The 26,141-nt window shown below is 41.8% G+C and overlaps 2 protein-coding genes across 3 annotated transcripts in view; both read left to right on the top strand.

Moving 5' to 3' along the window:
• ctsc (cathepsin C) overlaps nt 1-5,629 on the top strand; it is a 33,856-nt gene extending 28,227 nt beyond the window's left edge. For both annotated transcript variants that reach the window (XM_055637257.1, XM_055637256.1), the window contains one exon: nt 4,234-5,629. In XM_055637257.1, coding sequence (XP_055493232.1) covers nt 4,234-4,736 — 503 coding nt within the window. In that variant the 3' untranslated portion in view covers nt 4,737-5,629. The remainder of the gene's footprint in view (nt 1-4,233) is intronic.
• Nucleotides 5,630-14,603: 8,974 nt separating this feature from the next.
• rab38b (RAB38b, member of RAS oncogene family) overlaps nt 14,604-26,141 on the top strand; it is a 35,329-nt gene continuing 23,791 nt past the window's right edge. Inside the window, exon 1 of the mRNA XM_055637255.1 lies at nt 14,604-15,033. Coding sequence (XP_055493230.1) covers nt 14,832-15,033 — 202 coding nt within the window. The 5' untranslated portion in view covers nt 14,604-14,831. The remainder of the gene's footprint in view (nt 15,034-26,141) is intronic.

Below are 26,141 nucleotides of genomic sequence, written 5' to 3'. Positions count from 1 at the left end.
GACAACAAAAACTCACAAGTCAGGCTGTTATTCATCGATTACAGCTCGGCATTTAACACAATCATCCTCTCCAAACTGGTTACCAAACTCGCCGAACTGGGTCTCTGCGCATCCCTCTGCAATTGGATCCTCGACTTCCTCATTCACAGACCACAGTCTGTTCGTATTGGTGGAAATGTGTCAGCCTCGATAACAATCAGCACGGGAGCACCTCAAGGCTGCGTGCTCAGCCCCCTGCTGTACTCACTCTATACTCATGACTGCGTAGCCAGTCACAGTGCGAACTCCATCATCAGATTCGCTGTTGACACCACTGTTATGGGACGTATCACTGATGGGGATGAGTCAGAGTATAGAAGCGAGATCGAGCAACTGTTCATATGGTGCCAGCGCAATAACCTGGCCCTCAACACCAGCAAAACCAAGGAACTGATTGTGGATTTTGGAAAGAGTAGGATGGGGACCCACAGCCCCATTTATATCAACGGGTCGATGGTTGAAAGGGTGAAGAGCTTCAAATTCCTGGGCGTGCACATCTCTGAAGATCTTTCCTGGTCCGAGAATATTAATGCAATTATCAAGAAAGCTCATCAGCGCCTCTACTTCCTGAGAAGATTACGGAGAGTCGGTTTGTCAAGGAAGACTCTCTCTAACTTCTACAGGTGCACAGTAGAGAGCATGCTGACTGGTTACATCATGGCTTGGTTCGGCAATTTGAGCGCCCTGGAGAGGAAAATACTACAAAAAGTAGTAAACACTGCCCAGTCCATCATCGGCTCTGACCTTCCTTCCATCGAGGGGATTTATCGCAGTCGCTGCCTCAAAAAGGCTGGCAGTGTCATCAAAGACCCACACCATCCTGGCCACACACTCATCTCCCTGCTACCTTCAGGTAGAAGGTACAGGAGCCTGAAGACTGCAACAACCAGGTTCAGGAATAGCTACTTCTCCACAACCATCAGGCTATTCAACCTGGCTCGGACAAAACTCTGATTATTAATAACCCATTTTCTGTTATTTGCACTTCATCAGTTTATTTATTCATGTGTGTATATATTTATATTATGGTACATGGACACACTTGTCTGTTTTGTAGTAAATGCCTACTATGTTCTGTGTGCTGAAGCAAAGCAAGAATTTCATTGTCCTATACAGGGACACATGACGATAAACTCACTTGAACTTGAACTTGAATCCACCACTTGAAGACAAATTAAACACCTTTGTGATGTAATAGAAAAATATTTCCATAGTGACATTGGTCAAATGAGCTTTTGTGCACATTGGACAAATTTCATAACTTTCATTATATTAATTTAGCTGAGTAAAACAAAGTGTTGGAGGAACCCAGCAGTTCAGGCAGCATCTGTGGACACAATGGACTAACTGATTAGAGTAGGTGGTTGAAAGGTGGAGGCAGGAGAGAGAAGAGGAGTGAAATATAAAGCCAGGGAGGTATATGGGTGGAAGAGGACAGGGAGGAAAGAGAAAGAGGGAATTAAAGAGAAATGGGGAACTTGGAAATGGTAGTTGAGTGTATAAAGAAGGGTAAAGGAGCCATGTGCCTGAGGGATGGGAGAAATTTGTGCAAACTGATGTGAGGGTGTGGGCACGAGAAAGAAACAGGGGTGGGATAGGTGAGGTGTTGGTCTCCTCGATATAGAGGAGATCACACTAGGAGCACCAAATACAATAGATGTGGTGGTGGGATCACGATGAAGGTGGCAGAAATGTTGGAGAATTATGTGTTCGATGGCAGGCTGCTGGGGTGAAAGGTGAGGGCTAAAGGAACTCTATCCTTGCTATATTTGGGCGTAAGAAGAGTGAGTGGAGAACTGCGGGACACAGGCGACTTGATTAGGGGTTCATCCATCACAGCAGTGAGAAAACCATGTTTGCTGAAGAAGGGAAACATCTCAGACGTCCTAGAGTGGAAAGCCTCATCTTTGGAGCAGATTTACATGGTCTTCTTGCGAGAGGAAAAGTGGAAAGAAGTTTGGTCGAGGTAACTGGGAATCAGTGCGTCTGGAGTAAAAATCAGGACATAGTTTTCCTCTGTGGTGGAAATAAAGATTGTGAAAGGGGAGAGGGTTTCAGAGATAACCAATTGAAATTGAGGCCAGGGTGAAAGTTAGTAGTAAAGGTGAAAGCAACAAATTCAGCGCGCGGAGGCAGACTCAATGCAGTCATTAATATAGTGGATAAAGAGTTGGGGAATGATCAAGTTAAGAGAGTTTATTGTCACATGTCCCAGATAGGACAATGAAATTCTTGCTTGCAGCAGCACAACAGAATATTGTAAGGAAAAATACAGAACAGGTCAGTTCAATATACACATAAATGCAGATAAAGTGCTTACGATATTGATGTTCCAGTACATGTGGAACGTTCAACGTAACCAGCAGAAAGACATACATAGCTGGTGTCATGCGATTAACCATAGAATAGAATAGTTCCTTTATTGTCATTGTAACATGAACCATGTACAACGAAATTTAAAAATGTCAGCCAGTCAGTGCACCATTCAAACATTTCTAAAAGCTAACGATACATACAAGATAAAATATTAAAAGATAAACAACTAAAATAAATATCATGAAAATAGCACGCATAAACACCCAACCCTCCATCCTTCTGTCGATTTCACAGTGTACCACAGTCCCTTAGTATGTATCGCCCCTGCGTTCCTTGGCGGCTACATTTAGTGCTTTTATAGCAGTGGGGTAAAAACTGTTTTTTAGTCTGTTCGTCCTTGTCCTTGTAGATCTGTACCGTCTGCCTGACGGCAACAGTTCAAACAGGGAGTGTCCGGGGTGGGAAATGTCCTTTATAATACTCTGGGATTTTTTGATGCAGCGGGAACTGTGTAAGTCCTCCAAGGTAAGGAGAGGGCAGCCGGCAATCCTCTGGGCGTTGTCAATGGCCCTCTGGAGCGCTTTCCTCTGAGCCGCTGTGCAGCTGGTGTACCACATGCATACACAGTATGTTAGTATGCTCTCAATAGAGCACCGATAAAAGGACAGCAGCAGTCTCTGAGTGATGTTATTCTTCCTGAGCACCCTCAGGAAGTGCAGTCTCTGCTGGACCATTTTCAGCAGCGCAGTGGTGTTCACGCTCCACGTCAGGTCCTCCCCAACCATGGCTACATCTTTGACAAAGAAAGTGAGAGGAATCCCTATACACCTCCACACCCACCAGAAAGGCCACCGTGCCCTCTGGTTCTTCCTTGAGTAGAGAACCAATCAGTTCCCTAGTTGCTAACCATTTTAACACTCTTTCTCATTTCCATACTTTCTGCCCTAAGCCTCCTCCATTGCCTAAGTGAGGTTACATGCAAACTGGAGGAACAGCACCAGTTCCGCTTGGGTAGTTTACTGCCCAAAGATATGAACATTGATTTCTCCAGTTTCAAGTAATACCCCATCTGCTCCCCCATCTCTCTCATGCCCCTCCCAGTCACTCCGCTCCTTTCCTTCCTTATACACTCATCTCTCATCCCCAAGTTCCCCATTTCCCCTTTATTCTCCTGTCCCCTTCCACCAAAATCTCTCCCTCCACTTTTAAATTTTACTTGTCCTCTGGCCTACTTACCTGACTCCTTTTAATCTGCTTTTCTTCTCTTCTTCTTGCGTATGGTGTGCACAGCTTAAAGTTGTGGGACAACTTGTTCTACTTGAACTTATTTGATTGAGCACGCCAGGTAGATTGCATTCGTTGAAACAGGGCGGACCATGTGAAGGTTGCAATCTCCCATCCCATCTGCTTTTCATCTTTGGCCTTTGTCACTTACTCCAACCATCTTCCATTCAAATGCATTCCTCACCTGTATCCACCTTGCAATTGCCAGACTTTGTCCTGACTCCCCCCCACCCCCCCCCCCCCCACTTCTCATTACTGGCTCCTCCCCCTCTTCCAATCAGTTTGAAGAAGTACATAACCTGAAACATCATTCTCTCCACAGATACTGCCTGACCCGAGTTCCTCCAGCACTTTGTGTTTTTTCTCAATGTGAGTGGAGTCGTACTCTATCTACACTCAAGATCCCAACATCTGTCGTTTCTTGTGTCTATGTTTAGCTGAGTTTACTTCTGAAATGTTATTGATCGGGCAAGTTACTAATGGAATTTGTGCATTTTGTATCATCGCTTGAATGCAGGAGGTGGCAATGGGTTTTTATTTCACCCATATTTACAATGTATGACCTGTTAACATGTGTTTTTCAATCTTATCCAGGATGTTTAGGAGGATTTCCATATTTGATTGCCGGGAAGTATGCCCAAGATTTTGGTGTGGTTGAAGAAGATTGCTTTCCTTACACAGGAAGAGATGATCCTTGCATCATGAAAAGCTCTTGCTACCACTACTACATTCCGCAGTATTATTATGTTGGTGGGTTTTATGGTGCTTGCAGCGAAGCAGCAATGAAAGTGGAGCTGGTTAAAAATGGCCCTGTATCCGTTGCTTTTGAAGTTTACAGTGACTTTATGAATTATCATGGAGGAATCTATCACTATACAGGGTTGGGTGATCGGTTCAACCCCTTTGAGCTTACTAATCATGCAGTGTTGCTTGTGGGCTATGGCAGGGACCCACAAACAAAGGAAAAATATTGGATTGTTAAGAACAGCTGGGGTAGTGATTGGGGAGAATCTGGTTACTTCCGCATCCGTCGTAGCACCGATGAATGTGCAATTGAAAGCATAGCTGTCGCAGCAATCCCAATCCCAAAACTTTAGAGGAATAAACACGTTTGCTAAAAGCCAAAATGTGAAAACAGCTATGATATTTGATTTTTCATATCTGATGCTTTCAAAATTATCTGAATCTTAAATATCGCTTTGAAAAAGCCTTGGCTGTCAAAAATGTTCCATTTTGACACATCCTTATGTCAAGGTTAGATGTTATTGTTGATAAAATGCTTTGAATCAACGACTTAGTTTTTGAATCCAAGTGCAATGATTTAGCTTTTTGGAATATAATTTTATAATCAATGATATGTTATCCAAATTACTTTTAAACTTTCTTAATATGGCAGTACACTAAAGGTTGGATATTGGCCTTCAAATCATATTTGTATTCCAAAAAGTTTTTTTTCATAATCTTAATTGAGACACAATTGTTAAAATGTTTTGTACTTGTATAAGTACAAGTTGTTTAATCTATGCAGTATGTTGAAAATAATTTAAATTATCATTTACATGCATGTTATCACCTTAAAATTAAATGAGCTGAAAATGGCTAATTGTGGAACCAATTATGATATTCAAAATTATAAAAAATGATTGCCTTAAATCAATGATCTAAATAATTTCCTCTTCTGGCTTTTAATAGGATGGATTTAGTATGGATGCATCTGCATTTGCCAATGCCACTTTTTAAAAGGGACTCGTATAGTTTTCTATCAATTTTGAAGGATGTATTAGGCTTTCTTTAAATATAGTATGGGTCATGGTAACAGGATGTTTTTTAAAGGTACTTATGATGTTATAACTTGCTGGACAAGAGTCTGAATGTATACATATAAAGAATTAATATCCCATGTAGGTACTTTGTTTTGCAATTTGTTGTCATCAATGATGCTTGAATATTTTGCCAAAGATTTCTTATTAAAATCTGATCATTACCCGGTGATTGTGATCATTGACAAGTCTTCTGACCTTGTTGGGATAATTGAAGTGATTGTCCCTGGTTGCTGCTTTACTGACTGGTGTCATTTGAGCAGGAAATCTCTTCCAGGAATGAGCAGTTTAAAGCCAGAATCTGTTTTGTTTTAAAAGGGACATGCAGTGCTGGAGAAACTCAGCGGGTAAGGCAGCATCTCTGGAGAGCATGGATATGTAACATTTTGGGTCGGAACCCTTCTTCGCCTGGGGTTAGGAGAGATAGATGATTGAATGGCGGAGTGGTCTTGATGGGCCAAATGGCCTAATTCTGCTCCTATCATTTATGATCTTCACGTTCCCCAAGGATGCTACCTGACCAGCTGAGTTTCTCCAGAACTTTGTCCTGTTTCGTAAACCAGCATCTACAATTCCTTGTTTCTATATCATCCCATTTGTTATGTTTAATTCATTGTGCAATTAATAGGAGCTGCAGATTTGTCTGTTAGTGTCTGTGGTTGCAGTTTGTGGAAGGACTGTTTCTGAGAAAGCTTGTCAAATGTGTTTGTGCACTAGGTAATGGGTGCTGCAAAACAAAACTTTGTTAGCCAGATCCACGCGAGCTTCCTTCAGGTACTCTCTATTTGTTTTAATTTATCATCGACTTTGCATTTAACACACTTGACAACTTTAATTCAATTTCACAGCCATTTGTATTCTCTTCGCTGAACATTTTAACTTTTTTAGATGTCATTTATTCACTTGCAAATTCAACCATATTTCAGGATGGGCTGTCAAAATACTGTGAAGAGCCAGCAGATGTCAGTGCACTTATTTGCTACAGGTTAAAGACTGGAGTAAAATTTCGATTTAGGCCATTCGCAATTCCTTCAACTTTTTAGAGGCTTTCTCATTCCATTACTGGTAAGATTGTTGTGACACAATAGCAGCAGAGTACAGAAATGTTGTATTGAGGTCAGCTGAAGGGAATTAAGGAAATGTGATGAATTAGACTGCAGACGTTAGTAAGCACATGAAAATGATTACATTTAACTTCACCAGGTTGTGAATTCCAATATTTTTCTGGATTGTAATTCACCGTTCATCTTCTGCTGATCCATTCTCTTTCTTACCATCTCCCTCCACTGTTCTGCACCTGCTCCTTTTCAACCCATGCTGTAGTGTTACAATCCCTGTCCCTTCTGATATTCTCTCTGATCCTTCATGAAGAAGCCTCGGATTTATTCTCTTTGTTTCCCAACCTAATGGATTCTGAGCCAAGTACGATGTTAAGCTGTTATTCCATTGGCACCTCACCCATTTACTTAACCCAGAGCAGTATAGCACAAGAACAAGCCCTTTGGCCCACAATGTGCTGAACATGATGCCGAGACCAACTCTCATCTAATCTATATCCCTCCATTCATTGCAAATTCATATGCCTATTCAAAAATGTATTAAATGCCACAATCATGTCTGCCTCAGCCACCTCTGGCAGCATGTTCCAGGCACTCTCCACTCAGTGTAAACAAAAACTTGCCCTGCACATCTCCTTTGAACTTTTTTCACCTCTCACCATAAAGCTACGCCCTCTAGTATTTGACTTTTTTTCTTTTAGCTGGGTGCCTTCACTGAAGACTGCCTGCTTCTTCCAGAATTCCAACCACCTTCCCTCGCCCACCACTGCCCAATTTCTGGCTTCCCTCCAGATCTTTTCATTGCTATTTGATGATGCAAGTCAGTATAGACATGGTGGGCTGAAGGACATATTCTTGGCCCAATGAGTCTGCACCAACCAGCGATATTTGTTCACTAGTACTTTCCTACGCACTTCTTACCAAAACTAATTAACCTACAAACCTGTACATCTTTGGGGTGTGGGAAAAACCCACACGGGTCACAGGGAGAATGTACAAACTCCGTACAGATAGCACCTGTAGTCAGGATCGAACCCGGGTCTGGCGCTGCTAGGCAGCGACTACTGCTGTGCCACCGTGCTGCCCCGATTCTTTATGGTGTGATTTCAACCACCTGATCTGTGGCTGAAATCTTTTGGTGGATTGAAGATGTGTGTTCATTAGGCCTTTACTGCAAACATTGCTGGACTAGGTTTTGTAGTTATGCGAAAGTTGAAAGGCGTAAGGATAGAATTATGATGAAAGGATAGGGAAAAAAGAGCAGTGCCGTATCCAATCCGTAAGTTCCAACTCGTTGGATTGTATGTTGTGGGACGTGTGTGATAGGAGGATCGGCCATAAACACATTCATGTGCATCAGTGCCTCAGCCTTACTGCTACACTCAAACCATATTATGTTGCAGTTGATGCTGCATGGAATCCTGCAGTCTATTTGTGTTGCAATGTCCCACATCCATCAGTAAGATTAAGAATCAGAATTTGATTTACAGGTTCTAGTTGGGAAATAAATCGGCCAAGATTCTAGGAGTACGTTGCTGTATTTTTCACACTGACACATCAGACTCCAGGTTCTCACCTCAAAATAAAATATGATTTCTGATATTTGGCATTTCTTCAATAGATTCTCATGTTATCACAGATGAGGGAAGTAATTCAGAGTTTCTTAGTTTATGCTTACCCAAAGAGAGTAAATATTCTCAATAATAAATGTGAATATGTTACGTCCCAAACATACACTAATCATTTAATCATTTTCTTGAACGATCAATTTGAACTTGACAATTAATTTCAGTTTATGTGAACCTTTGTCCTAAATTGTAACAATTTAATTTGGTAATGATATTGTAATGCAGTTTTCTATTTTATTTACACATATCCCAAATATATTGACTATTTGCTCATAACTCTTGATGGTGAATTCTAATTAAATTTTTCTTTGCATATCTTTCTAGATTTTAATGTTTCCCATCAATATTTCAAGGGCTGGGGGGCATATGTGGTCTTGGTTGTTAATCTATTGTATCCTTTGGTCTCTGGGAAAATATTAGACAAGGGTTTTTTTTGTTTGTGTGTGGTTCTTACAACATACCTGTATATTATTTAAAAAATAATAATTTTTCTCACCTAGTTTTTCTCAAGTCACATTTAAGCAAATATAAATCAATATTGTTGCCCTTTGTCTTATCAAAAAATCTTTAGTGATGGAATAGTTTTGAAATGCTGTTACTTCTGTAACATGAGAAAAGTGTAAATAACCTGTAATGCTGACTGGTCTGTGGGTACTTGGGCCACTGCTTTTGGTTATAGAAACATAGAAAATAGGTACAGGAGTAGGCCATTCGGCCCTTCGAGCCTGCACCGCCATTCAATATGATCATGGCTGATCATCCAACTCGGTATCCTGTACCTGCCTTCTCTCCACACCCTCTGATCCCTTTAGCCACGAGGGCCACATCTAACTCCCTCTTAAATATAGCCAATGAACTGGCCTCTACTACCTTCTGTGGCAGAGAATTCCACAGATTCACCGCTCTCTGTGTTAAAAATGTTTTTTCTTATCTTGGCCCTAAAAGATTTCCCCTTTATCCTTAAACTGTGACCCCTTGTTCTGGACTTCCCCAACAACGAGAACAATCTGCCTGCATCTAGCCTGTCCAACCCCTTAAGAATTTTGTACGTTTCTTTACGATCCCCCCTCAATCTTCTAAATACTAGCGAGTACAAGCCGAGTCTATCCAGTCTTTCTTCATATGAAAGTCCTGACATCCCAGGAATCAGTCTGGTGAACTTTCTCTGTACTCCCTCTATGGCAAGAATGTTATGGGCCCTTTCTTCTTCTATGTTCCTAATGGTGATTCCATAACTGATAACAAAAATAACACATTGCCAAGGTATAATACAGGAATAAGATCCGTGTCAACATTTCAAAATTATGGTAACGTATAATTTCTTGGTAAATTATAGATTTTCAAAGGCCTACAAGAGACCAATCTTTCAGTGATCCTCTGACTCAGTAGAAGGAAGGACCTGTTTCCATGCTACATGACTCTATGAACATTATAAAAACTTATTGTGGTGTGGAAAATTGCAGGAGGGTTTCTCCTGGATCTGCTGTAAATGCAGCCGTATCTGTTTCTTCCTCCTAAACCACCTGTGGGATTCAGTTCAGGGTGACATTGGTTAACCTCAACAATATGGAAATAGTCTGAATTTTGACGAAAAGGCGAATTGAAAAGATCACTTTGGACCTCGAGCCCTCGTGCATCCCAGGGAGGCACACGTTTTGGTATTTATAAAATTGTCACCCAATTCAACACAGCAATCTGCCATCCTTACTAATATAAAATTCTCCAAATATTGATTGTGTGCCATTAAAGCTAGCTAGTTTGATCTAAACAAGCAAAAATATTATGAAAATACAGAATTCTTTGATAAATATCATCTCCATAAACATTCATTGCTGCAGGATTTTCCTGCTGGATTTGATGTTCGAGTATTACTGTGAATCAGTGATGCAGTCAATTCTTGAAGCTGCCTAAAAGATTTACTTCCACCACAAAGATGTTTGTAATTGCCTGAAATCCTGACGAATTATTTAAAACCTGACCTATTATTTCCCCTTTCTTCTTGCGTATACATTCAGATGTGTGCACATTAAACCTGCAAATATTCAGAAGGAAAGTATAAATGCTGTGCATTAAAGCAGCACTTAATTTTGTCCAACTGAATGATTCAGTCAACAGGATCCTTTGGGTGAGGATTTCTGCACATGTAATGACTGTTTATATTCATAGCAAAAGGATTTGAGTATAGGAGCAGAGAGGTTCTACTGCAGTTGTACAGGGCCTTGGTGAGACCACACCTGGAGTATTGCGTACAGTTTTGGTCTCCTAATCTGAGGAAATACGTTCTTGCCATAGAGGGAGTACAGAGAAGGTTCACCAGACTGATTCCTGGGATGTCAGGACTTTCATATGAAGAAAGACTGGATAGACGCGGCTTGTACTCGCTAGAATTTAGAAGATTGAGGGGGGATCTTATAGAAACTCATAAAATTCTTAAGGGGTTGGACAAGCTAGATGCAGGAAGATTGTTCCCAATGTTGAGGAAGTACAGAGCAAGGGGTCACAGTTTAAGGATTAGAGGGAAATCTTTTAGGACCGAGATGAGAAAAACATTTTTCACACAGTGAGTGGTGAATCTCTGGAACTCTCTGCCACAGAAGGTAGTTGAGGCCAGTTTATTGGCTATATTTAAGAGGAGTTAGATGTGGCCCTTGTGGCTAAAGGGATCAGGGGGTATGGGGAGAAGGCAGGTACAGGATACTGAGTTGGATGATCAGCCATGATCATATTGAATGGCGGTGCAGGCTCGAAGGGCCGAATGGCTTACTCCTGCACCTATTTTCTATGTTTCTATCTGAAAGTATAATGGGCCTGTCCCACTTAGGCAATTTTTTTCAGGCGACTGCCAGCAACTGTCAAGTCGAGTGGAACACACAGACACAGAACACACAGACCCCTACCTTCCTTCACCTGCCTATAATGCAGGCGGAGGGTTCGCTATTTGAGTAAAATTCACACGGTGTAAAGCCAATGTGATACAGACACACACCGCGATGAACAGGAAGGTTGGCACTGTGTTAAATGGTGAAAGCACAGTATGGGAAGGGTCACCTAAGTCCTTTAAGAGAGGGGGGAGAAGGAGTGGAGACAACTTTTAAGAAGGCCAAGATATACGGCTGTGAAGCTCGGCGGACATTAGGTTATCCTTGGTTCTGAAAACTACTGCTTACATTTTTATTTTCTCCGATGAGCCAATGACATTCACCGGTCAGCACTGGATACAACCTACGAGAACCTTTGACGTCCTGGCAACCCACTAGGACCTCCTGACGACCCAGCTACGGCACGAGAATTCTTGCTACTCTCCATGGCGGCTTCATTCTGGTCGTCCGCTAATTTTTCAACATGTTGAAAAATTCGCAGCGACCATCATGAGGCCGTGACTAGTTTCCAGAATGCGGGGACTTGTCACAACCATGAAGGTGACTCCCTGGCAACTGCCCACGAACATGTGGTGACCATGTTGTGGCCGCATAGTCTTCTGCAGTCCCCTAAGTGGGACAAATAGAATTTGGGAAGGATAAGGAATTTCAATCACTCTATAGCAGATGTTCTGGAACAGCAGAATAAGCAGCTTTGATTGTGTGGCTTGTGGAGTTGCGGTAAAATAAAAGTAACATTGTAATGCAAGATCTGATCTTCCTGCAGAACCCTGAGCTGCAGGATCGCTCGGATCTGCGGTCTAGCATTTTGAAAGTGGTATAAAAAGGCAATGCAATGCTAAGCCATATTTAAAAGTTAAACACAGATCTATTTTTTTTTAACTATTAATCAAATGCTCTTACTCGTGGTCCAAAACATTTCACATTTTGGTAGCTCAGAATAAGGTTTTCAGTTTTGCACTTTGCTCCTGAAAATGTTAATTGTTTCTGTGACCTTTACAGCCTGAGATATTGAATTTACAATCTCTTGTTCGAAAACTTCCAACTCTGTTGCTCTTTTTACTGATCGATTGATTGGCATGATTAAAACATGGAAACAGGCCCTTCGGCCCACTTCGTCCATGCCGACCATTGATCACCCGTTCACGAAACAAAACAAAATGCTGGAGTAGCTTAGCAGGTCAAGCAGCATCTGCGGAGAACATGGAGAGATGACTTTTACACCAGGACCCTTCTTCAGACTCCACTCCAATCACCCATTCACATTAGTTCTGTGTTATCCCACTTTCACATAATCTCCCTCCACACTAGGAGCAATTTGCAGAGGTAAATTAGCCTACAAACCCATACATATTTGGGATGTAGGAGGAATGCAGAGCATAGAAATCCCACACGGTAACAGGAAGAACATCCAACCTTCACACAGACAGCACCAGAGGTCAGGATCGAACCCAGGTCTCTGGCAGTGAGGCAGCAGATCTTGCCAGCTGTGCCGCTCTGCTGGCCTGTGTAGTAAACAATGTGAACTCTCAGGTTTTGCTAGGTTCTTGAAAGAAACTCCATAAACTTGGTGACAGTAACAATATACAAAATTCTCAGTATTCATAAAAACATCAGGTCAAATTGCTCTGCTGTATCAATTGAATGAATGTATTGGTATTTGGAAAAACGAACTAAGGAATATAAATAGATCCAGCCTCATAGAATTACATTTACAATCATTTATCTGATCACCAGTTTATTTTACATTCCTGCCCACTAATCCTTTCCAATGTGCAATTCATTTTCTTTGAGCAAAATTAGGCCATTTGGCTCAGCAAGTCTGCTCCACCATTCTACCATGGCTGCTCTATCTCTCCTTGCTCTATTCATAGCAAAAGGATTTGAGTATAGGAGCAGGGAGGTTCTACTGCAGTTGTACAGGGTCTTGGTGAGACCACACCTGGAGTATTGCGTACAGTTTTGGTCTCCAAATCTGAGGAAGGACATTATTGCCGTAGAGGGAGTGCAGAGAAGGCTCACCAGACAGATTCCTGGGATGTCAGGACTGTCTTATGAAGAAAGACTGGATAGACTTGGTTTATACTCTCTAGAATTTAGGAGATTGAGAGGGGATCTTATAGAAACTTACAAAATTCTTAAGGGGTTGGACAGGCTAGATGCAGGAAGATTGCTCCCGATGTTGGGGAAGTCCAGGACAAGGGGTCACAGCTTAAGGATAAGGGGGAAATCCTTTAAAACCGAGATGAGAGGAACTTTTTTCACGCAGAGAGTGGTGAATCTCTGGAACTCTCTGCCGCAGAGGGTAGTCAAGGCCAGTTCATTTGCTATATTTAAGAGGGAGTTAGATGTGGCCCTTGTGGCTAAGGGGATCAGAGGGTATGGAGAGTTAGGCAGGTACGGGATACTGAGTTGGATGATCAGCCATGATCATATTGAATGGCGGTGCAGGCTCGAAGGGCCGAATGGCCTACTCCTACACCTAATTTCTATGTTTCGATGTTTCTATGTTTCTCCCTCCTAACCCCATCATCCCATCTTCTCCCCATAACCTCTGACACCGTAATAATCAAGAATCTAGCTATCTCTGCCAAAAATATCCACTGACTGTCTTCACAGCCTTCTGTGGCAAAGAATTCCACAGATTCTCCACCTAACTAAAGAGGATATGAAGGTTATTAACGTAGTTAAATTTGGATTGATCAGAGAAAGAATATGAGTTGATTAGAAACATTGACTTTGTAAAAGGTGTTTTTTTCCGGAGAGGACCATGGAAGAAATCTGTGTGGACTAGGCCACTGACGTGGAAAAAAAATGACCATGGGTATAATTTCTATTGGATTGCAACCAGCTTCCTACAGGAGACAATGTAAGAACTTGAAAGGTTTTTGCTTATTATAAATTTCAATTTCTGAAGTTGGGGCACTAATCGGGTTAGTTGGGATTTATAGTATCAGTATTTGAATATCTGGCGAGGAAATTGATTATATCTTTGTCATCATCTCTCAGGAACAATTCTTAAGGATTTAAATTGCCGATCTATATTTAGTGGCATCGAACTGTTAGGAAAGTACAGCCATTAACTACGCTGCAATTTTTAAGTGTCTACTTTCCCAGAAGATAATGTTCTCATAGAACGGACTGAGAAGCAATCGAGGCAAAAATATTAATTCAGATATGACATTCTACAAAGCTGCCCCATTCTCTACTACGTGGAGGGAATGGACAGGCAACGTTTAGGGTCGTTCCCTTCTTTGGACTCATCAGTCCGAGGAGGGGTCCCGACCCGAAACATCGCTTGTCCATTCCCTCCACATATGCTGCCTGACCCACTGAGTTAATCCAGCATTTCGTGTTTTGTTCAAGATTCCAGCATCTCTAGTTCCTCGTGCCTCCCATCTCACTCTTACGTCTCCACCTCATTATTCTACTAATTGCTGTCGAGTTTAAAGTCTGGCTGAATAAGTCTCACGCATTGGGCCGTAAGTGAAAGAAAGTAAAGTGAAAGAAAGTAAACTTGAAAGGTCAACGTGGTTTAGGGAAAACTACTGAACTACAATCAAAGTATCCTCAGCCACCAGAGAGTTGACCTTCCACCACATTCTCAGCATAGCAGCACGTCGGGATGATGAGGCCAGGACGGTCCGTGGCGTGAGAATGACTTGTGGGGTTGTGCGTATATTCACGCTAGCAGAGCAAATCCCGCTGTAAGCCTGGGCGAGGGTCCCTGTGATTTGCAATCACGGCTGCTGGTTTCACTTGAAGAGCTGTGCACGGCGGGTTTTGTATGACCCTGCAGTTTCGAAAATGCAGAGAAGTCAGACTGAGCATCTCTATAAGATTTTAGTCGTCGGCGACCTGGGGGTAGGAAAGACCAGTATCATAAAACGTTACGTGCATCAAAACTTTTCCCAACATTATCGAGCTACCATAGGCGTGGATTTCGCTCTCAAAGTTATCCACTGGGACTCGGACACTGTGGTTCGGCTGCAGTTATGGGATATCGCCGGTAAGATTTGTTTCTATACACCGCAATTTTTAAAGGTAAAAGTAAAAATTAAGCAAAAAGTTGCACAATGCAAAATGCAATATGGCATCTACTAGGAATTTTATTACGCTTATATAAAATAGAATCGTGCTTTTATGCAGTTTTATTTAGTTTTATCGACAGCGATTTATGCCATACTGTTGCTTTATAAACTGCAAGCCGTTACAATTCGGACATTTAGTATTTTGTTACAAGTCATTTTATGTCTTTGGAAATGAACTCGCTGTCGTGTTCATCGCTCTAAAGAGAAAAGTACAGTAGATAAACGTTCCCACCGGATAGTTCGCGTTGAAAATAATAAAAGATGTTCAGGAATAATAATGTAATTGTGAATTTATGATTTGGCGAACGCACCTAGTGAAACTACAGGCATGTGATCTTTCTGTTGGTCGAAGTTAGGGAATTATGTCAAATTAAAATTCCAACGTCTCTGAAAGGTCCTCTGACTTTCCGACTTGAATTTCTCAAATTATCTTTGGCGACATGTTCTATCATGTCATGCATATACTTTTATTATTGCTGTTAGTTATCAAACATGAAAGGGAGTAGTTACTCCGCCGTCAGGAATGTTATGTATGAATCATGTGTCTCTCCATCATATGATCTGTTTCTAGAATTAGGCTATCATAATTAATGTTTAGTTGATTAGTTTGGAGATACAGCATGGAGACAGGCCCTTCGGCCCACCGAGTCCACCGACAACATAGAAACCCGTTCACACGAGTTTTTATGTTGTCCCACTTTCTCAACCACACCCAAGACACCAGAGGCAATTTACAGTCCAATTAACCCACTTCTTTGGGATGTTGCAGGAGACCGGAGCACCCGGAGAAACCCACGTAGTCAGAGGGAGAACGTGCAAACACTACACGGACAGCACCCAATAAATTCTGTCCATTTTAGCTACGTGCACATCCCAAAAAGGAATAAAAAATAACTGTATTCAGTTTGCTTCATTTTCCTTAATTCCATGGGTTTTTATCTAATGAACAAGGTTCTTGCTTGACCTTCGTAAAATTAATGCATAACACAGGTGATTGGGTTTGTAATTGTGGCATCATCAAATAATTCGACGTGGAATCTTTTATGCTCGATTTATTATTTGAAAAATATAGTTGATTAGTTGATTAATTATGTTTTTGTCACATGTACCCAGATACAGTGAAATGATTTGTTTTGCATAATTCAGTATAATCATACCATGCATAAGCACAATCATACATAAGTAAAAGAATGCAACAATAGTAGTTTTAAAAAATAGTAAATTTCTTCACACAATTAAATGCTACGATCCTGGCACTATCTTGCAGGTTCCAAGTATGAAGCTTTTTAAAAAGTCTTATTTTGGCCTTAAAGCCCAATTGATTTCAGTTTTAGAGATACAGGCGGAAACAGTCCCTTCAGCCCTCCGAGTCCGCCCCGACCAGCGATCCCCGCACATTAACACTATCCTACACACACTAAGGACAATTTACACTTATACCAAGCCAATTAACTTACAAACCTGGACATCTTTGGAGTGTGAGGGGAAAACAAAGATCTCAGAGAAAACCCATGCTCTCACGAGGATAACGTACATAAAAACATAGAAACATAGAAAATAGGTGCAGGAGTAGGCCATTTGGCCCTTCGAGTCTGCACCACCATTCAATATCATCATGGTTGATCATCCAACTCAGTATCCTGTACCTGCCTTCTCTCCATACCCCTGATCCCTTTAGTCACAAGGGCCACATCTAACTCCCTCTTAAATATAGCCAATGAACTGGCCTCAACTACCTTCTGTGGCAGAGAATTCCAGAGATTCACCACTCTCTGTGTGAAAAATGTTTTTCTCATCTCGGTCCTAAAAGATTTTCCCCTTATCCTTAAACTGTGACCCCTTGTTCTGTACTTCCCCAACATCGGGAACAATCTTCCTGCATCTAGCCTGTCCAACCCCTTAAGAATTTTGTGAGTTTCTATAAGATCCCCCCTCAATCTTCTAAATTCTAGCAAGTACAAGCCGAGTCTATCCAGTCTTTCTTCATATGAAAGTCCTGACATCCCAGGAATCAGTCTGGTGAACATTCTCTGTACTCCCTCTACGGCGAGAATGTCTTTCCTCAGATTAGGAGACCCAAAACTGTACGTAATACTCCAGGTGTGGTCTCACCAAGATCCTGTACAACTGCAACTGCAGTAGAACCTCCTATACTCAAATCCTTTTGATATGAATGCTAACATACCATTCGCTTTCTTCACTGCCTGCTGCATCTGCATGCCTACTTTCAATGACTGGTGTACCATGACACCCAGGTCTCGTTGCATCTCCCCTTTTCCTAATCGGCCACCATTCAGATAATAACTCCATACAGCCAGCACTCGGAGTCGAGATCGAAAGCCGTTCCTGAACCTGCTCCCCTTTAAGCAGCTGTGCCTCTGTTACCTGCCTCTTGCCAATCAAAATAGTTTGCACTCTTGTCCAATTTAAAATGTTAAAAACAATGGAATCTCCAACACTGTAGCTCCAGCTCAGAGCTGCACTGCTAATCTTTTCTTGTCGCCATGCTAACTAAGCTACATTTGTGCTTTCTAATTCCCTCCTGTCCTTTCCAGAAGCTTGCTGCTAACATTTGGCATGGATTTATTTTTTGTAATTATATATGACCATATAAGCAAAACTGCCAAACTCCCTCTACTTATTCCTCGTTACTTTTCATGCCAACAATATTATGAACCATAAGCCCTATCTCTGATCATGCAACCTTATCATAATCCTATGTGGCAGGCAGTGTGAGCATGCATCTTACATACCTTATTAATCACATTATAGACATCCACGTATTTGCAATTTAATATGTCCTTTGTCACTATCAGTACAAGCTACAAGTGAAGTGGTCCCTATCACTGCAGTCTGCTGTAGTCAGAAGCAGAATGTTGCTCCTTCATCTCTTGTTTTGTAGTGATCATGGAGTTGGGTGCTAGCTCAGCACATAACATACTTTATAAGTTCCATTTTGGAAGCAGACAACCTGGGAAAGCACCACATTGATCGAGGAGATCCAATGGACTGGACCTCTCCATTTTGTCCTTGTTATCTTTTTTATCTTTGCTCTTTTTGTTCCATCATCCATGACTCTGATCCTTCTTGGGCTTTTGAAAACAATGAATGTGGAACGTCTACATTTTGTGGAAGTCTAGATGATCCCATTTGGATAAATGGTATTGTCCCAAGTAATATTTAATTGATTTGACTGCTGTGCAAAGAATACATTTATCAATTTGACTTTTGGTGTTTTATACACAATTTGTGAAACACATGAATCAAAGTTTACGGAGTTGTCTTAAGCAGCTTATGGCATTGAAAATAGGACAATATTGCAGGAAATATAAATTCTGACATAAATCCGAGCTGACCACAGGCAATTTGAATGTAAACTGAATGTGAGTTCTCGTCAAAAAAAGACACATTGTGATGGAGTAACTTGGTCAGGCAGCATATCTGGAGAACATGGGTCGGTGTTGTTTCAGGTTGGAGCCCATGTATCTTCTGAATCTGTTCCCCAGAGACGTTGCCTGACCCACTGAGTTACTCCAGTACTTGTGTCTTATTTTGTAAACCAGCATCTGAAGTTCCTTGATTCTACATTCTGAGTTCTCATTTCTTCTTTTATATCAAGAGTGTTTTATTGTCATATGTCCCGGACTGCAACACAACCGAATATGTGAATATGTAAATATTGTATATAACAGGGAAAAAAATAAAATGTTCAATAAATAACAAATATAGTGTAAATAACAAAAAATAATATAGTCTTTTGCAGTTCAGAGCTCATAGCTTATTCGTTGTGCTTAATAGCCTGATGGCTGTGGGGAAGTAGCTGTTCCTGAACCTGGACGTTACAGTCTTCAGGCTCATATACCTTCTTCCTGACGGCAATGGTGAGATAAGTGTGTGGCCAGGATGGTGTGGGTATCTGTCCCATCTCTACCTGAAAACACAATAACTTTAAACGTTATCCTCATGAATCCATACTAGATAAATCACCCTGACCTGCATATAGGTCGACCCAAACTGAATGTTTTTGATGACCTGAATCTGATGTGGCCAGGTTTGCAGGATCCATCGTGGAATATATCTGTAACATGGTACATAACAGGTAAATGTTTAGCATCCAAGTTCCTTGTTGTTTTCCAGTATTTCTCTCCTTTCGACTGTAATATTTTGCACAATGTAAGTTTACTGGTTTAATTAAGTTTTACAATTGAATTCTCTTAACAGTGCAGCATTAATTTACAGTGGCACAAGTATGTAGCCTTTAATCTTCAGGTATTTGGATAAACAGCAGGAACTGGTTAAGTGTAGTCAGATGATTTGTGTTGTTACTTGAGAATGCATAACTTTGGGCCTAGTTAAAAGTACAGCCCGATTATACCACAATGTCCCCAGGTGCTATCATAAGGATACAAGTGAAAGGAGCAGAATTAGATCATTTGGCCCATAAAGTCTGCTCCACCATTCAATCACGGCTGATCTATCTCTCCCTCCTAACCCCATTCTCCTGCCTTCTCCCCATAACCCCATGACAACCAAACTAATCAAGAATCTATCCATCTCTGCCTTAAAAATATCCATTGACTTGGCCTCCACAGCCTTCTGTGGCAAATAATTCCACAGATTCTCCACTCTCTGACTAAAGAAATTCCTCCTTATCTTCATAAAGAAACATCCTTTAATTCTGGATTAATTCTGTATGAGCTCTGGTGGTAGACTTTTCCACGAGTCGAAACATCCTCTCCACATCCACTCTATCCAAGCCTATGTACACAGTGTGGGTGTTGGTGAATAAGAGACTGAAGGGAAGGTTAAAGTGATGGTGACAGATTGTTGATTAAAGTAAAGAAAGATGTGCCTGGTTTGCGCTGATGTGGAATGTTGGATCCATTGCAACCACATCTTCAGATAGAGAATGAGATTCAGACATTGCATTACATCAGAGGAGGGGGGGGGAGGGAAAGATTCAAGCACGTTCCAGAGGCAATTAAACTCCTTAGGTTATGTAGTACAGATCTTATTAGCCACGAAGATCAGGAAAGTCTCCAAACTACAAATGAGGGGCATGGATATCCAGAAGGTTACGTTGCTGCAACTTCAGGAATTGCACTTATCCAGTGCTTACAAAGTTATTGGAGTGGATGAGAATAGACATTGCAGCCTCGATGAGTGAATTAACCAAAGTACCGTGGTACAGGAAATCATTCAAGGTATGACATTGATGTGAACCTAGCAGCAAAGGGAATGGTATAATTAAGAGGGTAGATACTGCTCTTTGCAGTGTCGAATATGAGTTGCAAATGAAGTCTGCTCGGCTCCATCTCTTTTTGGCTGGAGATTAACTTGGAGCAGTAGTGGCAAGATTGAATTGATTTGTTCCACATGGGAACCATGGCATAGATCCAGGGGGCGGAAATCCTGGGGAGGGGGGACATGGGGGACACGTCCCTCCCTGATTTGAGAGGTGAGGATGATCCCCCCCCCCCATGTTTTGTAATCTGGAATTTATCAGTTGCTTTCTAAGGCCTGAATCGACCCATTCGCAGGGCCTTTCAGCGCCCGGCACGGCTTAAAATCAAACTGCTGCATCGAAGCGATCGCCTTGATGTTGGTACTGCTGTTGGTGGCCCATGAACTGCAATCAATTTCCCCCACACTAAACTTCCAACCACACATTAAGTTGCCTGATCTGACTTACCCCGCACCAATTTGTATTAGAGGGGATTATCTACAAGGAGAGATTGGACAAACTTTGATTATTTTCACTAGAATGCCAGAGATTGAGAAGAGGCCTGATCAAAGTATATACAATAGTGACAGGCTTAGATTGGTAGACAGTCAGAACCTTATTCCAAGATTTAATTATCAACGATGAGAGGGCAAAGTTAAAAGGAGATGTGTGGGACAAATGTATTACACAGAGGGTGGTGAATGCCTGCAACATGTCAGAGGTGGTGAAAGAGATCCGATCACATAATTTAAGAGGTTTTTAGATAGTTACATAGATATGAAGGGAATGGATGGATACGGATCATGTGCAGGCAGATGAGATTAGTTTATCTTGGTATCATGTCTGTCATGGACTCTGTGAATTGAAGGACCTGTTCCTGTGCTGTACCTTGTAATGTTCAATGTTCTTCACATGTGTATTGGTGTGTATACGTATATTTTCACACACTGAATTTTTTTCTCTCATTTATTATATTGGTCACAGTGAACTTTGTTTTCATTTTCTCTTGTGCTGCTGCAAAAAAGAATTTCATTGTTCTACCTGGGACATATGGCAATAAAACAGTTGCCATTTGCCCTATGTTAATTAACCTCTCCTTTAAAATGGACTAGACTAAGTGCAGAGCTGTCGAGTCTGCTCCCCCTACGCAATATTCCACCACTCACCCGTTCCGCCAACGCAACCCGTTCCCCCAACGCAATATTCCACCGCTCATGCATAGCCCCCAACTGCGCAGGTGCAGCTCATTTCCCCTCATCCCCCAGCACTCCCTCCCCCTCCTCTTCACCATCCCTCTTGTTTTCCCTCTCCTCCTCTGCCCCCCTCCTCTCCCTCTACTCCCACCTCCCCCTCCTCGCCTCCCCCTATCCACCCCACTATCCTCCTCAACCCCAATGCCCTCCCTCTCCACACCCTCCCCTTCCCCCCTCCTCACCCCACCCCCCCCCCCCCCCCTCCTCTCCCTTTATTCCCCCTCCTCTTTCACCCGGCATGAGACAGGAAAAAAATGAAAAAAGAAGAAATAGATATCTCTGCGGATTTGGAAATTCGACAAGGCCCCCACACCGCCGCGAGGCCCCACTGCCACCGTGATGCCCCACCACCGCCGCGAGGCTCCACCGCCGCCACGGCTCCATTGCCGCGAGGCCCCACTGCCGCTGCGGTCCCATCGTCGTGAGTCCTCACCGCCACGGTCTCGGTGCTACCTGGATCGCCGCGCAGAACCCCGGCCAGGGCCTCGTGGGTTGAAGCCCGGGTCAGGCGAAGAGGCCGACGGCGCCCGCAGTTGGGCACCACAGAGGCCATGAAGTGGGCTCGGCCGCTTGGCTGCTCGGCACGACAGAGGCGCCCGCAGGCGCAGCTCCAGCCGGCGGAGCGTTAGTGTTGCTCACTCCACTCTTTCAGCTTTATATTCTCCTCGCCGGATGAGACGGGCGCCGCCTGTGCGGACCCAGCCAATCAGTACGGCGATGGTGCAGGAAGGGGCATCGCTGTACCAGAGACTGACAGGAGAGACCAATCTGCGTGGCGGCGACTGACAGTAGAGGAGACCAATTTGGGCATGCAAGGTTTTTTTTATGATTTTTAAACCTTAATAATGTTTAAAATATATAATCGATCGGAACAAAATCTATTGCCCTTGTAGCACAGGAGAATGGTGTGTAAGGTGGCAAAAAAATCATAGCACTATCGCATACCATTTTTGCGCAAATAGAAAAAGCGCAAAACTGGAAGAGCACAAGATCAGAGTTTTAGTTATGCATAGATAGATAGATAGCTGGCTCTCTGCTAGCTTTGCCAGCAAAGGGTAATTTACAGCCGGGAGTCAGATGCTAAACATACCTAGCCCCTCAGTTGAGATTGTCATCAGATGCAGTTCAATATGGAGCCATTGACTAGCTGTCAGCACTAATCTAGTCCATTGTCATTACATGCAGAATTATTTACGAATGCAGTCAGCATGTATGGACATAACGTAAAAGAAAAACTATAAGTCAACGATGGTCGAAATATAATTGAATGGATTGATTCAACCTTTCATTTCAATGGCAATAAGTGTAGCATGTTGTATTCATGTAGTGCCTGGAGCTTAGTGACATTTCCAGAGTTTCACTATCAAACAAGATACGATGCCAAGGCTTATAGGAAAGGGAATAAAACTGTGAATGCAAGAAATCTGAAATAAAAACTGAATATGCAGGAACCATCAGGAGGTCAAGCATTGTGTATGATAGAGAAGCAGAGTTAGTGTCCCAGGTATAGCACTTAATCAGTGATGGTTCTAATGAATGATTTTGGATCCAGGACATTGACTCTCTTTCTCTTTTCATAGATACTGAATGCTCTCAGGGGTTTCAGTATTTATAAGGCAGTATTAAGGCAAGTGTCCAACAAGAACAGGGCAATGTGTGATTTTCTTCAAGTCTCGACATCCGACTGGATGGAAGGAGCACTGAAGAAGGCAGGAGTTTGGAGGAACCCACAAATCTAGAGGTGATATTAGCAGCAGGAGGTGAGGCAGCCCATAATTAAACAATGTTATGGAAGTGGAAATAACGAGGCCTTCATGACAAACCTATCTGTGGTTTGTGGCTCATTTTAGGGTCTCAAATAATGTCAAGGTTGTGCACAATCTGAATCAGTTCTTGACAGTTTCTAGATGGTCAATCTAGATGGAACCTCATGCTCAAACATGTGAGTTACTATGGATAATGGCTTCAGACTTGCCAATAGGAACATTTCTGTTCATCAAACGCTGGATGTTGGATGAGCATCCTTACAATTTAAAGATACCAAATGCTTGACAGAGATGTTGTTGGATTAGAGCTGGGCATTGTCAGCCCACCTGAGCCTGTGTACATGTATAATTGGTTCAGTGGTCCAATAATACTTTGTTGTCACATGTACCGAGTTACAGCAAAATTCATTTTTGTGTACAGTTCAGTACTGGTATCCCAATACATAATCACTTAGATACATATTAGATAAGCATCTCAAATACAGTACAAGTGTATAGCAGTAGTACACTGAGTCAGTCTACAGAGTCACCAGATTTGGTGCCATTTTCTAGTCCCAGTTGTTGTAAGTGCATGGTTCTTGACCTGACCGTGAAGGGCCGAAGGAACCTATGTGTGCATGCATATATATGTGTGTGTCTGTGTGCACGTGTCTGCATGTATCACACATTTTTTGCAGCCAGGAATACTTGGATCAGTGTGTGTGGCCTGTCAATTTCTGATTGTCTTGGGCAATGGCTGGGGGAAGGGTTCAGTCAGTGTATTTGACTAGACAGTGATGCTGAATTTCATCTTGTTCACTTGGTGCTAAATCCACATCACCACAGCAAATAAAATCAAAATAGTTGACAATGTGATCGCTGAACGTTTAACATTGCGGCATCGTCCTTCCAATCTCCAGTCCCAAAGCCATCCCTGAAAGTGCAGCTCCATGTTCCAAGTCTTGCTGAGATGCATGTGTAGTGTGCAGAGCCCTGGGAATATCTGGTATAGAAACATAGAAATTAGGTGCAGGAGTAGGCCATTCGGCCCTTCGAGCCTGCACCGCCATTCAATATGATCATGGCTGATCATCCAACTCAGTATCCCGTACCTGCCTTCTCTCCATACCCCCCTGAACCCCTGTATAAGCCGCACAGCTCTACAAAGTACATGGTGCATTCTTTGTTCAATCATGCTGAGTGTACAAAGAATAAATTCTTCTTTCTTATTTAATTTTCAGTCAGTTGCTACATCCACGAGTTTAAAATTTCAAACAGTGACAACACTGTTGTCTAATTTTATGTCCTTGAGATGCAATAACGTTTCAAGTTTTTCTTGTGTCTTACAGAATTGGTGACCAGAGTCACCTTGTGAGAATTGGTGACCAGTTTGTGTTTTATGTTACCCATCTTTTAATGATTTTGATAACATTCATGGTTGGAAACAAAGGGGTTATTGATCACATGTGATGGAGTTGCTCAGCTGATGAAACCACTCTTTAGTCATGCAGCCCAAAGAGAATTGGAGCAACCAAGTTTATCGGCTGGAAATTAAGTAAATAATGAATGCTGATAATGTGTATTCATTCAAATGGATCATTAATTAACAATGACCAAATATCAGCAGCTGAATGTGTAGGAAGGAACTGCAGATGCTGGTTTACACCATAGAAGGACAAAACAATGTTGGAGTAAATCTGCAGGTTAGGCAGTATCTCTGGAGAAAAGGAATAGGTGACATTTTGTGAGTCTCAGTCTGAGTCTGAAGAGGATTCTTGACCCGAAACGTCACCTATTCCTTTTCTCCAGAGATGCTGTCCGACCCACTGAGTTACTCCAGCATTTTGTGTCTATCAGCAGATGAATGTTAGTTAAATATTAAAGTCAATTTGTGCCTTTGTTCATTAGGAAATACACAGAATTTCAATTTAAAAGTTTGCATTTCTGCAGAAAATTTTATGATTTGGGAACCAGTCTACTCTGCTCATTATTCCCTTGCTGACCTTTTGAAACAGCTGTCAAGTTAGCTTCCCTGTTTTGATTCTTGCGATTCAGCTATTTGTGTTTTAAAGTAAAAATAAATTTACAACAAAATCAGATTTCGCACTTAATCAGGCTTTCTGGGAGGAAGGGCTCGTGATGGGTGACTCTGCTTCAAGGTCCATATGCATGGGCCATGTAAGCCGTCTCAACTTTAATTCTCACAGAACCAAGGCTCTCTTGCTTTCTGAAGGTCTGCTTGAGTGTAAATGCATTTGTGATTTATGCAAATCAATTTTTGCACTGCCTCTTTAATCATTAATTGCACTGACAATTGAAATATTTGACACGGATATTATATTCTGGGGAGCAATCCAATTTTACAAGCAAATTATAATCAATTTTGTGACTACTACTTTCAGTTCTTCTAAATTGCTCAGAGCATTTGTTCCAGCATTTCCCTCATCAAAACAACAATACTATTTAGATACGTCACATAAATTACCTTCTTCAATTTGTATTACTTTTCAACTCCTCGATAAATGCTGATCCACAGTCGACAATTGAACATCATGTTTTGTATTTTTGAAAATGTCTTCAAAGTCAAAAAAATATACTTCAGATGAAGCAAGGCCAAAAGAAAAAAGGTTTTTATGCTTGATATTTCATTTTACTACAATTAGCAATTGGTAAAGAAAGACATATATTCCACAGATTTTGGGAAATGTGAATGGGAACCCAATTACGACTTATGCTTCTATTTGATTTAACATTTTATAAACCAATTAAAAAAATCTCAATTACTATATTTTGGCCACAGGAAA

This window comes from Leucoraja erinacea, chromosome 6 (genome assembly GCF_028641065.1).
Source record: "Leucoraja erinacea ecotype New England chromosome 6, Leri_hhj_1, whole genome shotgun sequence".
Taxonomy (NCBI): Eukaryota; Metazoa; Chordata; class Chondrichthyes; order Rajiformes; family Rajidae; genus Leucoraja; species Leucoraja erinaceus.
The sequence above is the reverse complement of the archived record's forward strand: the minus strand, read 5'-3'. Positions and strand labels throughout refer to the sequence as shown.